General features: G+C 37.8%; 1 protein-coding gene across 1 annotated transcript; it reads left to right on the top strand.

The window, feature by feature from the left end:
• Positions 1 to 648: 648 nt before the first annotated feature.
• On the top strand, positions 649 to 8,121 carry LUM (lumican). Its single transcript, XM_043881038.1, has 3 exons — positions 649 to 966; positions 3,390 to 4,283; positions 7,277 to 8,121. The coding sequence occupies exons 2-3, from the start codon at positions 3,410 to 3,412 to the stop codon at positions 7,429 to 7,431; spliced, it is 1,029 nt and encodes a 342-aa protein (XP_043736973.1). The 5' UTR covers positions 649 to 966; positions 3,390 to 3,409; the 3' UTR covers positions 7,432 to 8,121.
• The last annotated feature ends 9,446 nt before the right edge of the window (positions 8,122 to 17,567 follow it).

The raw sequence follows: 17,567 nt of genomic DNA, 5'->3' as shown, positions 1-17,567 counted from the left end.
CAGGCCTTTGGGAGAATGCAACTTAGCATAACTTTCAGTTTTGAAAAAAAATATATTGCTAGCATGCATGCAATGACAGTGAAAAATGATTACTTTGTGATATTTTTAGTATACATTTATTTTTTCATGTTCTTTTATGTTTTTTGGCAATAAGCTATAGAATACTATTCCCAAGTCAGGTTTTGGATGAATTCCTAAATTAAATCCACAAAATAAGAAACAGGCAGAATATTACTGATTGGTTCCAGACCTGAAGAGCATAAAATGAGTCTGCTTAACATAAGCAAACTGGAAATGTTGATACTTATCACTGGTATCACAGTATAAATGAAGCATTTTAATATTTTAGAAACTAGTGTAAGTTTCTCTTTTGGCCAAAAATTAAGTTGGTTCAAGTAAGAATAAATTTCAAGAGCAATGAGCAAAAAGGATTCAATTCTCCTGAGTCTGCTCATTTACATTTTCCTGAGATGGTTTATTTAGTTGATGATGTACGTGACCTTTGGAGGAACATGATAGTTGGCTGAGAGAACTGTATTCAATTGTCACAGCTATAGAAGTAAAGGGCTTTGTAAGAGAACATTCTCACTGCAGATACCTCATTTGCAGCAGGACCCATTTGGGGTTAAAAGCTAGGTTATATGGGCTGGGTTAGTACTTAGCATCAGCAGCAGCAGCACGTATCTCTTACTCCATAGGGAGTGAGCTGGGCTGTCCTTGCTCACCAAGCCCACCTGCACCTCGTTAGAGAGTGTTTGCATGCCACACCACAAGATCCCCACAATGACATAACTCCATTCAGAGACTGGCGTGACTGGGCTGGGTTTCCACCCCCCCTCAGCTCTTGTATCACTAAGAATCTGGCAGCCAGTTCCGTCCTGACAGAGTTTACAGCATATATTGGTGGATTCTTGTCCATAGTGCATCTGCTTTAAGAATTAACGAAAGCAGGGTCCAGACAGTAAGGTAAGTGCTGTTTTAACTATAGCACCGGGGATGCTGACGGTTTGGGACAGTGTTTATTGTAATAAGAACAGAAAAAAATTCCAGAGCAACTTTGCCAATTGCTATTCAACAGCAAATCCAGTTTTGAGCATTTACTTTCACATCTTGCATAATCTACTTTCCATGATTTATGAATTTGAGATACATTTTATACAGCCTATAATGCCTTCCTTAGCAAAGGATGTTATAAAAAGTTTCAAGGTTTCACTAGAGAGTAGACACAGTGAAACAGTATGGCATTTAAAATGTTTGCTATTTTATGCTAAGTAGTTCTATATGTTAGTTTTGTTAGAACTGAGTTTGGAACAAAGAAAGCCATTTCAATCAGCATTCAAAATATTTTGCAACTGGTATGTCATTATAATTTGTTATGATTTGCTGTAAACATTTTATGCTGTTATAAAACCTGAACAAAAGGATTACTTAATTTTATTTTGATAATTTTAAAGATTTGGGTTGTGGATGTATGTTTCAAGAAACAGGAATATGTTTTAAACAAATTCTGGGAAACATGATTTACTGCTTGGAAAAAAGCCTTTTCTTCATAGCCACAGGTATTTGAAATAACTAGGGGAAAGTAAAGAGTGTTTTTGTTTCATAATGGAGTCATTATATGGTTACAAACTCTCTTTGAATTCAGAGTCCTTGTTTTGACTCTGCCAAAAAATATGGAAGCATTTTTCATTACGATTCAATACTCACATTATAGTTCCCATGTCTATTTTAGTGTATATTGAATTAAAATAAGGTGGACTTATTAATAAAGTAAGACAAATCTTTACAGCATCAATATACTGTAATTTATAAAGAATCCTACAATTACATTAGCACTATGTAATTGTCCTCATGGCCAAGTCCTGTCAACTAAATTTAATGACTCCATCACAATCTTAGGGAATAATTTACTAAGAGTCTGGCTACGTGTTACATTCTGTCTGTTATGAGAGTGATCCTAACAATCTTTTTGAGTGTTTCATCTGCTAAATTTAAGTATTTTATAATTCCAAGTTAAAGAAAGATGTTGAAAATTTCTGAAAGCAGAAAATCCTGCTTATCCCAAACTATCTAGATCCAAAAGCTTGTACCTGTTTCTCACAGGAAGAGATTTTATTTTATGGTATCCACGGGAATGTGGATGCTGCTTCACAGTAACAACTTCCCTCCCAGAATGACCAATTGCTCAGCTATAACTCTTCATTCCACCAAAGCCCAACTCATATCCTATTTTCCTTTACCTATACTGCTAACCCTTTACTTCCCAAGAAATTGAAATGTGCTTCACTGATCCTCACCTTAGCAACAGGTACATGTGAAGATCATTGATACAAATTGTTTTCAATGTATCTTCCCAAATGGATCCTTTCCTACATGGCTCTTAATGCCCACTGTTTAATGCAGACCTTCCTTGTTCTTCCCCATCTTCATTCAGTGAGAGTGCTTAAACCCAGATAAGGGAACCCTGCCTTCTCAAATTTTAACATGAAAAAGGCAGACAAATTGTGAGTGACTGAGAGAAAGAAAAGCTTTCATTCAAAACTTTGAAAAGAACATCATTCTCTATCAGTTAGATCTCTTTCTAGGTTTAAAACTGTTTAGAGTTCGTGACATTTCCTTGATTAACAAACAATAATTTTACTAAAATGAATGCACTAAATACTAATTTTCAAACAGAGTTCTGTAATGTGCTTAAAAGTATAGAATATTAAACAAAAGTTGACATAATATGCACAACCCCCGTTTAAGAAGTCTGTTTCCTTTCTTCAGAGTCAGCAATAAAGACATTTCTAAAAGAATTTTCCACCCTCCCCAGCACCCAACCACTACCACCACCATCATCCCCCCACCCTCAGCCATCTCCAGCAGACACACATAAGAACAATGTTCTTCCAGACAAAATCACAGATTGCCCATGTTCTCAGGAAGGATCTTTTTAATGAGATATTTTAATGATGTTGAATGGTGGGGTAGAGGGTCCAGTTTACAATTGTCTTCTTGTTTTTATTTCTTCTGGTTTTGAAGGTATTCTGAAGCTGCTCTCTAACATGGTGCTTAATGGGCACCTCCCAGAAACCTCTTGCAGGAATCCATGTAATTAAGGAAAGGACCTGGAGAGAGGTTGACTGGAACAATTAGGCCTAGCTCGCCCAGAAGGGGGCGCCAGTGTATGCAATCTGTCGTAGAATCTGTTCCCTTCCCCACACATTGTAAATTTACATCCTTACCCTAATCTTTAAAAACAAATTAAACAGACATCATCAGTGCAGTAAAAAAAAAAAAGCACTCTAAAATAATAAAATTCACATTTGCAAATGCATTTTCTTTCTTCTTAGTATACTTTTCCTGAAAGAATACTATTTTATAATACATATTTTCACTTTATTTAGGATTCAAAGCATTTGCCAAAATGAATCTAGGTGTGTTTCCTCTCCTCTTGGCATTAATTGGCAGTGCCAGCAGCACCTATCCTGATTATTATGATTATTACGATTTCCCCCAATCAATATACGGGAGGTCATCACCAAACTGTGCCCCAGAATGTAACTGCCCTGAAAGCTATCCAACAGCCATGTACTGCGATGAGCTGAAACTGAAGAGTGTGCCCATGGTACCTCCTGGAATCAAGTACCTTTACCTTAGGAATAACCAGATTGACCATATTGATGACAAGGCCTTTGAAAACGTAACTGACCTGCAGTGGCTCATTCTCGACCACAACCTTCTAGAAAATTCCAAGATCAAAGGAAGAGTTTTCTCTAAACTGAAGCAACTGAAGAAGCTGCACATAAATTACAACAATCTGACAGAATCTGTGGGCCCACTTCCCAAATCTCTGGTGGACCTGCAGCTCACTCACAACAAAATCTCTAAGCTTGGCTCCTTTGATGGACTGGTTAACCTGACCTTTATCCACCTTCAGCACAATCAGCTGAAAGAGGATGCCGTTTCAGCTGCCTTGAAAGGTCTGAAGTCACTCGAATACCTTGACTTGAGCTTCAATCAGATGACCAAACTACCTTCTGGTCTCCCAGTATCTCTTCTAACTCTCTACTTAGACAACAACAAGATTAGCAACATCCCTGATGAATATTTCAAGCGTTTCAGTGCATTGCAGTATCTGCGTTTGTCTCATAATGAACTGGCTGATAGTGGAGTACCTGGAAATTCTTTTAACGTATCATCTTTGTTGGAGCTGGATCTCTCCTATAATAAGCTGAAAAGCATACCGACGGTCAATGAAAACCTTGAAAACTATTACCTGGAGGTCAATGAACTTGAAAGTAAGTAGAAAACTGTGCTGATGATTGATTGATACTTCCTCAAGGTTTTAAATACCTAAGTCACGTGACACAAATATTAAATTGGCTCCAGTTTAAAAAAAAAAAACTAAAAATGCCAACAAAATATTTCTCTAGAATATAGAATTCTAGCTTAGTTGTTTATCCAGTATGTGGCTTTTCTTCAGAGTATCCAGATAAGAAATTATTAAGGTCATATAGAATTTAAACACTCATTTCTTCAAATTTAATATTCTGGGCTAATTAATTCTGCTGTGTTAACTCTTGATTTTCATCTGTTATTCTTTGCCTCCTTCATGACTTCAATTTGTGTCTGCATTCATTTCTTGACAATATGTAGCTAAGGGAGAATTCAAGTCCAGAGGAGGCACAATCATCAGAGACTTTAACATATCTCTCCTACTTGTCCCCAGAGCAGCCGCGTCCACTCACGGTCTCCTCTGACGTCTTCACTTGGCACTCAGCATGTTACTCTGCTATCATGACCATCATCCATCTCTGTTTTCCCTGGTACGGGTGGTGTGTACAGTGTCCACAGTGTTTCTTATGAGGACTGTGAGAAAGTTTAAGGACTATGATAAGCATCTGGAATATAGTTTACTAGAATTACAGAGCTTCTTTTTCTTACACACAACCTCATTTGATTTCCCCATCATTTCTCTTTCCTTTCTCTTACTTCTGTAGTTTATTTTTCATTTATCTGCTGGGTAGGAGTTTGACCTGATCCACTTGGGCTGTTTATGCACTCTCCTGATCTCCTGGCACATTTTTCAATTTAAGCTATTAAGATTCGGATCATAAGTTGACTCTTCACCAATATCCACCTTATTTTTTAATGGAAGTTGGCAGAAGAAAAAAACCTGTAATTCACAGATGAAGTTTTTAAAATGAAAACTCAGGTGGGAAACACTGATTCACACAGTAAATAAAAAATTCTATGTGCAAAATAATCTATTGAAATTGAACATGTGTATATTATAAAACTTGGTCCCCTTGTCATACTGGCTAAGGATATTGACACTCCTATCAGAAAAAACTGCACTGTGCCTTATTAATATGCTACTTTATAATTCTGCAACAGTTCCATGTAACTCCTAGTAGAGTTGGGGTGTTCTCATGAAGGAAATCGTGACTGCCAGCTCTGCAATGCCACGTCTTCTTTCTTGCATCTGGAGAGCTTGCCTGTCATGCAATACAGTCAGGCTATCAGAGCTAAACCCTTAGAGCTGTTTCCAGGGGAAAATTCACTATGTGGCAATATATGGTCCCACATTATAAACTTTTGTGGTCAGGAAAAAGGATACTCAGACAGGCCAAAATGCTAACGGAATTTAATATGATTGAGGGCTGAAGAAATCCATTAGATTTGGTGGGTGGAGGTTAACAGGAGCAAGACTACCTCCTACTCTGAGACAAGAAAGGCAAAAGATATAAATGCAGGGGCATTTGAAAGTGGAAAAATCAGTTTTCATTGTATGAGTAAAAAAGAAAGAGCCAGTGTAGAAGATGGGACAGATAGACCAAGAGAGAGATGCCAGCAGCGTCTCGGTGCCAAGCTGAGGCTGTAATTCCAGTTCCCAGCACGTTTAGTCATTTGCAAGTGAGTAGTTACCTTTCTCCCTTCCTTATCTTTGACACTTAGGTATACACATTTCAGGGATTCTTGTCATGTGACTTTGCACGTGTGTCTTCAACTTAGTTTATCTTGCTGCATAATATTTACACATACCAGTTGCCCACATTGTAAGATAAAGAGAGTTCCTTAATGCTTTTCTTATATTAGGAAATGTACAGTCAAAAACTATTTCTCATTTTTCAAACTTGCGACTTTAAGCATTAGACTAGTCACAGATCCTCCTAGTATAAAGCAATTTAGAAGAGAGAAAAAGAAAAGGACACCAATAATTATTCAGTACACAGTAATGTGCTAGCTCTGTGTGAAGTGCCCTACATACCTTAGTTGATGAAATCCTCATGCCACACAGTGTGATAGATATGTTATACTTGAAACTCTGATAAATGTTTCAGAAGGTAAATGGCAGAGATAGAAAACTAATATAGGCCTAGACCCATGTTATTTCCATTGTTCCATACTTTCTCAGAGGCAGTATTGAAAGAAAAATCCCTGGAATTTGACAGATGAGTAATTTAAGACAACATCTTAGAGGGAAAGACTGCAGTGTGTTTGGGGTTCAACTGAAGTCATTGTTAGCTAGAGTTGAAAAATGAAAGAAAAATAACAAGATAAAGGACCGGCATAAGGTTAATCTGAAATAGATTTGTGCCACCATAGGCGGTTTCAATGTACATACACAGGTCATGCTATCTAGTAACCATCTTGGTGTCCATTAAAAACTAAATCAGATGTTCATTTGTGGCAACTTTTTGACCCCAGAAGAAAAGGACATGGACTGAGATGGTGGATATTCCATGATTTGGTTTTTGCTTTGGAGTTTTGAATCTTTGTCATGAAGTGTGGTTGTTGGAAAACTCTCTAGAGTTCATCTATTTAACCCTTTTTATTTTAAGATGCAACAACTCAGAATCCTTACTCTGCTGAGACTGCTCATGTAACAGCACCCCGTCTTAGATTTCCTCAAGCTCGGCTTAATATTTCAAAATAATGCTTAGATAACATGATAGGCTCACTGCATGTCTTTCTATAATCCAGTATTTCTAAATCAAGAACTTAAATAATACTAAAAAGATGTTTCATTAAGAACTTAAGTTCTGTTCCTTCAAACATTAATTGAATCTTCTGTCTTAACCATAGGTATTCTTTACTAAATATTACTGGGCTTTTGGAAGTCTGAAATATTCCTTTAATAGTTCTAAATTCAAAGATACATCAAATAAGTGGGAAGAAGTTCTATTGGATATTATTATAGACTTAAAGATTTTCTTTTTTTAAATGATGGTTTCAAGCTCATGTACTGAAAGAAAAGATTGAAATGTTTTACTCTTTAATTTTCCAGAGTTTGATGTAAAGAGCTTCTGTAAGATCCTGGGACCCCTATCCTACTCCAAGATCAAACATTTGCGTTTGGATGGCAATCACATCACCCAAACTAGTCTGCCGCCTGATATGTATGAATGTCTACGTGTCGCGAATGAGATCACTGTTAATTAATGTCTACTGATTCCAATTACATTGAGGTGTAGCCTGGAGCAGCAGTTTATGGTTATGTTTATTTGTGTGTCAGTTTTTATAGTATTCATTTTTTGATGCTGTTTATTACTTTCATAAATTTCTAATTCTAAGGGAAAATGTTTTGTAAACATTTTGCTACTTTTTTAAAAGAGAAGATGAAAGGCAGGCCTATTTCATCACAAGCACAAACACACACACACACGCCTTGACAAGAAACTTAATGCTTTATTTGTAAATTTAGTGTTTTTTACATCTCTACTGTCAAATGATGTGAAAAGCTTTTTATTGGTTTCATGAAAGTCAAGTTTTATAATTTCTAAATCTTAATGTGTCAAAAAGCATGGGTTACATGCATATGGATGTTTACAGTCCTGAAGCAAATTATCTCAGTGCTCAAATGTTCACATTTCAATGTTCAAATTTGTTTAGCTGAAAAATAGATGGTAAATCTTGAGACCAATGATTCTGCAAAATACTAGACAAAAGTCATGAAACAACTACATACATTTAAAGCAGTATTTTTAGTGTTAAGAATATATATATACTTACCTAATGAAACTTTTCTTTTCTAGAATTATGTTTCCCCCTAAGTCATGTGTATGTTTCTTTTTGATTATTTGCATGTTATGTTTAACAAGCTAATAGCAAAATAAAACATAGCAAATGGCATCACTGTGTTTGACTTCTTGTGAAATTCATCTCTCTCCAGTAAAAATAGATAAAATAATAGATTAGAATTTTAAAAATCTCTAGCCTGAAATATTTTGCTTATATTAAATAGAATTTTTTCACCAATCAGAAAGCTCTCCCGATTTTGTCCTTTTGGGTTTTTGTGCAGGCTTCATTTCATAGTCCTTGGGCATGGCAGTTGAACTCAGTCTCTAGCACCTCTGCCCTCCCAGGAGGTGAGGGGGAGGGACTGAAAGTTCAGACACTCTCCTGACCTTTTGGGTCTCTTAGCAACAAGTGCCCCCCTCCCCCCTTAGGTTACCTAAGTGCTTTCCAAAATCACTTATTAACATAACAAGAGATAACTTTATTGCTCTTATTCAGCAAACTCCAAAGGTTTTAGGAGTTGTGAGTCAGAAACCTTGGGGTAAGAACCAAATATATACATATATGTAAGAAATATACTTCGGTCAACTGAATGACAAAAGAATATTTCTTGTTAATCACAGTATTACAATATTTAAATCTCACAACTTCCTTAGATATTTGTCATTATTTCCATTCCTGCTGGTTTTACTGATTTATACACAGTGATATTCTATTAAATAAAAAGCAGCTATAAGGTCTCAGCAATCACTCACTGGTTGTAAGTAAAAATGGTGGATCACTCCCAGGACTGAAAATGTTGAATATATATAAATGTTTCTGAATGTGAGATTTAAAAGATCAATTTATCTTGAAACCAATATATTTGTAACATAAAGTTAGAATTTATAATACAGAAAAGGATATCCATGATTCTATACAATGGGGAACCATAAGGCATATAACTTATAACTTCTACCTTACCTAGTTAAAAACAAAGCATATGTTTGGAGCCAAAAGTGCAGTCAAAGATCACTCATCCATGGAGACGCACATATACAGTCTCAGAGGAGTCTAAAATAAAGGCAACATTTCTCTAAAGTATTTAATATGTTTTAACAGAACATTTTTAGAGAACTCTATCTTATGGCAAAATGGCTTATCATCAAAGGACCATTATCAACTATCATTATCTGGCAGACTGATGTATGACATGCATATTGTTTTTGTTGTTTAGTAGCTAAGTCCTGGATGACTCTTTGCAGCCCCGTGGACTGTAGCCCACTAGGCTCCTCTGTCCATGGAATTCTCCAAGCAAGAATACCAGAGTGGGTTGCCATTTCCTTCTCCAGGGTATCTTCCCAACCCAGAGACATGTATATTATGTAGTCCTTAAAATGGCTGACAAGGACTAAGTTAAACACAAAGTGACATTTCTTATAGAAGCATCTGAAGAAGACACTAGTTAGATCCTGTTTGGGGACAGGCAGCTCCCCTTTCTAAAGGCCAAACCCCATCTCTCCAGGGCAGAGCTGGAGGAGGGAAGATGCTATTTTCTCTTTCTTGCATTGTGACAGCCTTAGGGAGGAAAAGATATTGGAGACTCTTTATCTGCTCTTCTCTCTTCCCTTCCTCAACTCCCACACCAGTTTTTGGAATGCTTTCCAACATCTCAAGTATATAATCAGCATGTTCAGATGCTTTTCTAAATGCAGATTACCAGCACAATGGCCCAGATATGCAGACCTGGTAAGTCATGCAACATAAGATTCCACATTTTTAAGGAGCATAGGGAATCTTATACTGGTGGGCAGCAATACACATCGTTCAAAACGCTGAGTTAGTGTGATCCGGTCACTGAAATCCGAAACAGTAGAAAAGAAGAAACATCCTCTCTAGGGAAGCAGAATAGAAGAAAGCATGTCATTTGCAGCATACATACATGAGAAAAATATTATTTTTTCTGTATTTTAATTTATTCAAACCCTCATCTGTGAGCAAGGAATAAAAATTGTAACTTCGTGAAGATAATGTACATCATTTCTGCCTCAAAACTAACTCAAGAGTGGCTTCATAGATATTTCATTCCTGCCTGTGCTCCTTTCTCTCTAAGAAAAGGTATCTATCAAGAGAGAGGGCTTAGAATTTAGTTTCATTAAATGTTCAGGAAGGTGCCTAGAGGAAGAAGGGAAATGGTCAAAACAAGGTGAATTTAAAACAGGAACTTCCCTTGACTATCTCACTAACAAAAGTGATTCTGATTTTGTCTCCTTCTGGATAAACAACCCTCTGTGTGGATTAAAGCAATGATGCATGTGAATTATTATTTTTTAATAAGACTGATTCACTGGAGAATTAATGATAGACTGTAAATTGGGCAGGTAGGAGGGGGCTGGGGGTAAGCAAAATGAGAAAAGTCCTTCAACATACCCATTTGAAAATCAATGCTAAGTCATGCCTTTATGGTGAAAGAGAACTATGATGTACTTGGGTTTTGAGGTTTGTGAGGAATTATCATGCCCTAATAAGTACAAAAATACAGATGGAAGATAGACCACTAAATGAGCCAGAGGAATGTTGATTTCTTAGTTAAAAGTTCTTCTACTGGTAATAGCTGTTTTCAGAAATACTGGAGAGTTTAAAAGACTGGTTTTATAAAGGACTATGAATTTTTTTCCTTGTGATCGTTTAAGTTTTGGGTTCCGGTTTTTTGTAGAGCTGTAATTTTATCATAATGATGACCTTAGATTTTTTTCTTTGGTTGAATTTTGCAACAATCATGTAAACTTTTTTAACATTTTTCTCACAAGTAAAAGTAAACGCTCATTTGAGTTAAAGTGAACTCTAAAGCAACTTCACTACCAGGAACTAAATATGTGTATAAAATAATAATGTTGTCAAATTTAAAGTAAACATGCTATGCATGCAGGCTCAGTCACCTATGTTGCATCTGACTCTTTGAGACTCTATGAACTATAGCTCACCAGGCTCCTCTGTCCATGTGATTCTCCAGGCAAGAATACTGGAGTGGGTTGCCATGGCTTCCTCCAGGGGACCTTCCCAACCCAGGGATCAAACCCACATCTCTTAAGTCTCCTGCACTGGCAGGATGGTTCTTTACCACTAGCTCCACCTGGGAAACCCAGACATGATATAAGTGCATGAAATAGACAGAAATGATTTTTTAAAATATCTAGCTGGGTATATTTGTTCACTCACTCATGCACTCAGTAGACTATATTTCTTATAAAGGGATAAAAAAACTGAACCGCAGCACATGGAAGGGAAAGCAGACATTCAGACAATATAAAATGAGTGAGGTCCCCTGTATCTTTATTTCACTTTCTTAATCCCTGGTTTCCACGTCTACTGTGTAGGTGTAATTAAAACTACATGGCACTAGCATAAAAACAGATGTACAGGCCAACTGAACAGAACAGACAGCCCAGAAATAAACCCTTGCACTAATGGCTAAATGGTTTTTGACAAGGGTGCCAAGACTGCACAATGGGGGGAAAACGGGCCCTTTCAAAAAATCTGCTGGAAAAAAAAAACAAAAACAAAAACTAATAACTGAATATTAACATGCTAAAGAATGAAGCTGTACTCTTACCTTATACCATACATAAGATTTTACTCAGAATGGATTAAAGATCTAAATATAAAATGTAGAACTATTAAACTCCTAGAAAAAACAGGGGAAAAGTGTCAAGGCAATTAGGTTCGGCAATGATTTTTTTATTACGAAAAGAAGACTGCAGACATCAAAATTAAAGCATAGACCAATAGGACTATATCTAACTTACAAGCTTTTGAATGTCTACAGAAACAAGCAACAGAGTGAAAAGGTAACCTATGGAATGGAAGAAAATAACTGCCAATCACTTATTTGATTAGAAATTAATATCCAGGATACAATAGGAACTTCTACAACTCAACAATAACAACAACAAATCTCCAAATAGTCAAATGGTTGAAAGACTAGACCTTTCATCAATGAAGACATGCAAACAACCAATAATCACATTAAGATGCTCAACATCACTAGTCATTGGAGAAATACAAAACAAAACCTCAATGAGATACTATGTCAGTACTAGGATGGTCATTTTCAAAACAACAGAAAAAAAAGTCATTGAGAATGCTGAGAAGATGGAATACTTGTGCACTGGGAATGTAAACTGCTACAGCCACTACGGAAAAAACTATGGAGGTTCTTCATACAATAATATCTAATGGTATATGTTAGATATTACTGTAAGAAAGACAATTTGAAAAGACCCTGATTCTGGGAAAGATTGAAGGCGGGAAGAGAAGGGGACGAGAGAGGATGAGATGGTTGGATGGCATCACCGACTCAGTGGCCATGAGTCTGAGTAAATTCTGGGAGATGGTGATGGACAGGGAGGCCTGGCGTGCTTTGCATTCCATGGCGTCGCAAAGAGTTGGACACGACTGAGCAACTGAACTGACTGAACTGAACCTAATATATATTTTATATCTTAGATTTTTATCCTCTCAACATTCCTACACATTTGATATATCACAAAATTACAGCGAAGAAACTGAGTTAAGCTAATTTGCCAGGATAATAGATGATATCCAGAGATTTCTCAAGACCACAAACTAGAGAGCATCCTTTCTTCTCTTACTCTTATACCTCACATCCAGTTCATCGGAAGTTTCTAATGAATAAGCCACCAAAATGTATACCAAACCTCTTCATTTCTTCTCACCTCCACTTCTACCTCCCTAGTGCAAGCTTCTGTGGTGGCTCAGACAGTGAAGAATTCACCTGCAATGCAGAAGACCTGGCTTCGATCCCTGGGTTAGGAAGATAACCTGGAGGAGGGCATGGCAGCCCACTCCAGTACTCTTGCCTGGAGAATCCCCATGGACAGAGGAGCCTGGCGGGCTACAGTCCATGGGGTCACAAAGAGTCAGACATGGCTGAGTAAGAACACAATGCAAGCTTCAGTTGATCTGGCCTGAACAACTGTGGTGTCTCTAACTAATCTTTCAGCTCCCTCTCTTCCGCTATGGGTTGAATTGGGTCCCTCCAAATATTCATATGGTGAAATACTAATCCCTAGCACCTCAGAATAACCATATTTGGAGGTCCAGAGCCTGTATTTTCAAACACTTCTAGCACTGTTCCTACTAGGTTTCCAGAGTTAGTTCTAGTGTGAGTTGCTTTGCTTCAAGGGCCAAAACATCGCTGAAAGATTTGGGCTGGGTAATACCCAAAGAAACTTTCATTCTAAAGTCTCTCATAAACTAGTAGATTCCTTGACTTGAAATAACCTATTCAAAGATTACCTGGTATTTTTTTCTCCTTTGGGTGTTAGGTAGATTCCCATTCTACATCAATTCAGTTTAAAATATTGCTGTTAAAAGATGAAGGAGAAGACAGGAGAGATCATTTGTTCTGCTAATTACACTTGGCCAGTGTTAATTCTTTTAAAGTAATTCTATTCCCCAGACAAATACACAGTCTGAATATTGGGGCCATTTTTATGGGACCTGAGCATTTTGTTGATAGGAACATGGCTTTTCTTCTCTTTAGTTAGTAAGACTAAAGCTTTCCAAGATTTTGCAATCACTTTTTCAATTTGTCAACTCACTGGCCAAAAAAAAAAGAAAAAAATTCCATCTGACTTCTCTTTTCTAGTTTTTGGCATTTTCCCAGAAAATTCTGGGATGAAGATTCCATTTCAAATTATTTTAATGGCCTTTAATCCTGAGTACAATCATCTTCATTCTAGGTTTATTACTAAAAATTCATTGGTCTAAGAAGATAATGACCTTTATTTGTCTAAGATGGAAATTAAAAGTACTATGACTTCATGGCTATTTGGATGTATGAATAGGTGTTCAAATGTCTTAGCCTTGAAAATGTCAAGACATTGTCCAAATTCTTAACCAAGACTTGCTTAAAAAAAGATTATTTTAAAATTAAAAGAACTGGAAATCGAATGTCATTTGCCAAACTTTTTGATCATGGCTTAGATATCACAATTTAGGTCATTTCAGTGAGAAACATTGCCTGGCGAATAAACATCCAGATTTTAGCAGAAAGAATTGCCATCAATGCAAATAAATCACCACACTCAGAAGCTGATGTACCCACTTAAATTATTTTCCAGATATGTACTTTGAAAAACCCTTGGGGGAGAGTTTCTTGACTATTATAATCTTGAGAACTACCTCTAACTCCTAGTTCAGCACCATCTGCATTGCTGTTTCAGCTATTGCAAAGATTGGGGTTTCCTTGACTATTACTAGCATTGTTTTAGCTGTTCTAGGGTTGCATTTTCCCTCTATCTTATTCCACAATTTTACAATAGCTAAAAAGGTAATACTGTAAACAAACAAACAAGCAAAAAAAAAAAAAAAAAAAACCCTAAAAGTAAGCCAACCGAATGCCAGAAAGTAACTCTAAGAAATTTTAGCTTATTGTTTTGTAATAGGTATATTTTTAAATATTCTCAGTTTCAAACAGGGCAACCACTCTAAGTTCACTTTTATCTCTAGTCTTTCTTTATCCTTCCCCAGACATGAGAAACAAGTGGAATTAGATTTCACTTAGACCTTGGTAAAGCAGCTGGAGACACACTTCAGTCTTATTTGTAACCCTGATAGATGTCACAACACTCAGTATCAGAGAAGTCTTTCATTTTTGTACTTTTCCCCAAAGGGTTTCTAATTCTCTCTTCTGAGATGAAGTATCAGGCAGCAGTCAGCCAGGTTCCAAATAATTCTTTTACTGCAAAAGTAAAATGCCTTCTTTGTTTCTTGAGTAAACCCATCTAGCACCTGCTGAACTGAAGTATTAAATACACAAATTCCAATAGCATGAGTCCAAGATCTCCCTCTTTGAGAGAATGAGAATGTTTAACTTCTGATAAAAGAATTCTGTCTCACTTGTACCTTTTCCACCTCAAGTTGAGAGTGAGGACAAAACTGGAAGGTTTGATTATTCCCTTGGAATGAAAGCTGTGATGCTCTCTCCTCTCTCTCTCTTGCCCCTCCTTCTCTTCTTCTTTTTCTTTCCTTTATTATTATTATTTACTTATTTAATATTTTTGGCTGTGCTGAGTCTTTAGTGCTATACGAAGGCTTTCTCTAATTGCAGTGTGTGGAAGCTTCTCTACGTTAAGGTGCAAGGGCTTCTTATCACAGTGGCTTCCCCTGTTGCAGAGCACAGACTCTAGGCCCATGTGCTTCACTAGTTTCTGTGTGCGGACTCTAGGATGGGTGGGTTTCAGTAGTTGCAGCACAAAAGCTCAGTAGCTGCAGCTCCCAGGCCCTAGGGCACAGGCTCAATATTTGTGGTACCTGGGCTTAGTGGCTCCATGGCATGTGGAATCTTCCAGACCAGGGATCGAACCCATGTCTTCTGCACGGACAGGCAGATTCTTATCCACTGTGCCACCAGGACAGTCTCCTTCTTTTTCTTCTTCTTTCTCTCCTTCCTCCTTTCTCCATCCTCCCTCCTCCTTCCTTCCTCTTCCTCCTCCCCTTCTCCTCCTTCTACTTTTCTTCACCAAAGACAATATAATGTAAGAATGTAAGCTATGGCAACAAACATAAACAACATCGATAAAATACATGATTCGATTCATTTTCAACCCAAATAGGCTATTTTAAAAAATCATTAATAGTGCTACTTAAAACCCTCATATAGTGACCTCCTTTAAATATCATAAAATTTCCATGAGGTAAATCTTGTCCTTATTTTGCACACCAGGAATTGGAGGCTAAGGAAATTTATATTAACTAGCCAAGTTTCACACAGATGGTGAAATCTGCAGCTGAGGTTTAAACACAGATTAGTCTCATCCAAAAGACTATGAACTATTCGGTAGACATTCACACCCATTTTTGAAAGGAAGAAAATGAAGCAAAGTTTCCTGGCTAAGTAGGTGGTTTAATACAGCAGAAAAAACACTCAGTGGGAATGGGTTATAGTCATGGTTATGCCACCAAGTATCTGGTTGGGTGATTACTTCTTTGATCTTTGTTATCTTCATACCTAAGTCAAGAAGACTGGAATAAATGACACTATGTTCTTTGGAGCTCGAAAATTTTGTGATTTTTAACTGATTCAAGGCCACAGAGGTAGACTTTGGGATTTCTGGGTAACTTGACTATCTCAGTACTCTTCCTATTTATTGTTCCCCTTGATGAGAAGGAACCAGAGACACGGGCAACCAGGTAATTGCAGGAAGCAGGGCTAGACATGTGCCATCCCGCAAAGGAGGTAAAGGTAGACTGTGGCTCATCCTGGGTTGTTACCCCTTTTGCTGTCTCTCTGCAGCTTATGGTTTCCAGACTGTCCATTCAGTCTCTAGGAGCCTTATCCTCCCCGAAGGCTGCTCAGAGGAACTAAGGAAAATGCAGACAGAAAGTAACCCATGGGCTTTTCTCAGTTCTTACACTCTTGAGAAGACACGGGTTACTCAATATTGCAGATACAAACAAGTCACTTCCTCTTGATCTCGGTGGCCCCTGCAGCGGCCTGAAGCAGGGCTTCGGCTCCCGGTGGAGCCGAAGGTCCGACTGGGATGGTGAGAGCGCCAAGTCCGAGCCACCAGACCAGAGCTCAGCAACCAGCCCCTGGTTCTTCGACTTTGCAGAAACGAAAGCCCAGAAAGACAGAAAGCCGTGAAACAAAGTATTTACCAGGAGGAAAAGAGTACAGTATCTGTGGATGGATACACGGGCAGGCTCAGAGAGAGTCGTGGAGTCTCCCTCCTGGCAGTCTGAATCACTTTTATGGGGCATTTCTTCCGGGTTTTCCTTTGACAAACTATTTTTATTTGCCTTGTCCTGAGTCCATATTTAGTATTTCTCAGGAACTTCCCATATGAGCGTGTTTGTCTCCTAGCCAAAACAGAGTCTAGTATAGAGGCCTATGGGGAGTGCACAGGACTTATCATGAGGTGACGCCGTGACTCTTCTTGACCGCCAAGGAGCCTTTCTGCGCATGCGTATAGTCAGGGAAGTCTCCTTAACCCTGAGAATGGGGAATATGTGGTCTTATATCTGTTATCTGGGCAGGGCCCAGTCTCCCCCGTCATCCTGCTTTAATGGAGTTTCTGCTCTTAAGGAATTTCTGGCCACAGGGGAGGAACTGTTCAGCCCAGAGACCATCTATCTCCTGCCTCACTCTTTCCTTAATTCAAATGACCAGTCCATACTGTTGTACTTACTCTTTTCCTATGACCTCACCCGTACAGAACTTTCTCACCCATGTAGTAAGCATGCTCTGCCTTCTATGGTGATTCCTGATTTTACTATGGCCTGACATGTGTCAGTAACATTCTTTGCTTTAGGAATATAAAACTTCCAAAGTTTTGTTTGTTGCATATTTACTTATTTGTTTTCTCTTCCTTTCTTATGCAAGTAACCCTGGCATCCTTCTAAAGAATCTCCCTCTATGTTAAAATTAGCCAGAACTGATTTTGGTAGTAACTCAAAGAACCTAAATTGATTCAGAATAGTGTACTTCTTTCACATCTTTATAAAATGTATCCTTGCTCAGATTCCCTTAACTAATTTATGAAATCTCTCCACAC

This window comes from Cervus elaphus, chromosome 3 (assembly GCF_910594005.1).
Source record: "Cervus elaphus chromosome 3, mCerEla1.1, whole genome shotgun sequence".
Lineage (NCBI taxonomy): Eukaryota > Metazoa > Chordata > Mammalia > Artiodactyla > Cervidae > Cervus > Cervus elaphus.
Note: the sequence above shows the minus strand (reverse complement) of the source record. Positions and strands in the feature narration are given on the sequence as shown.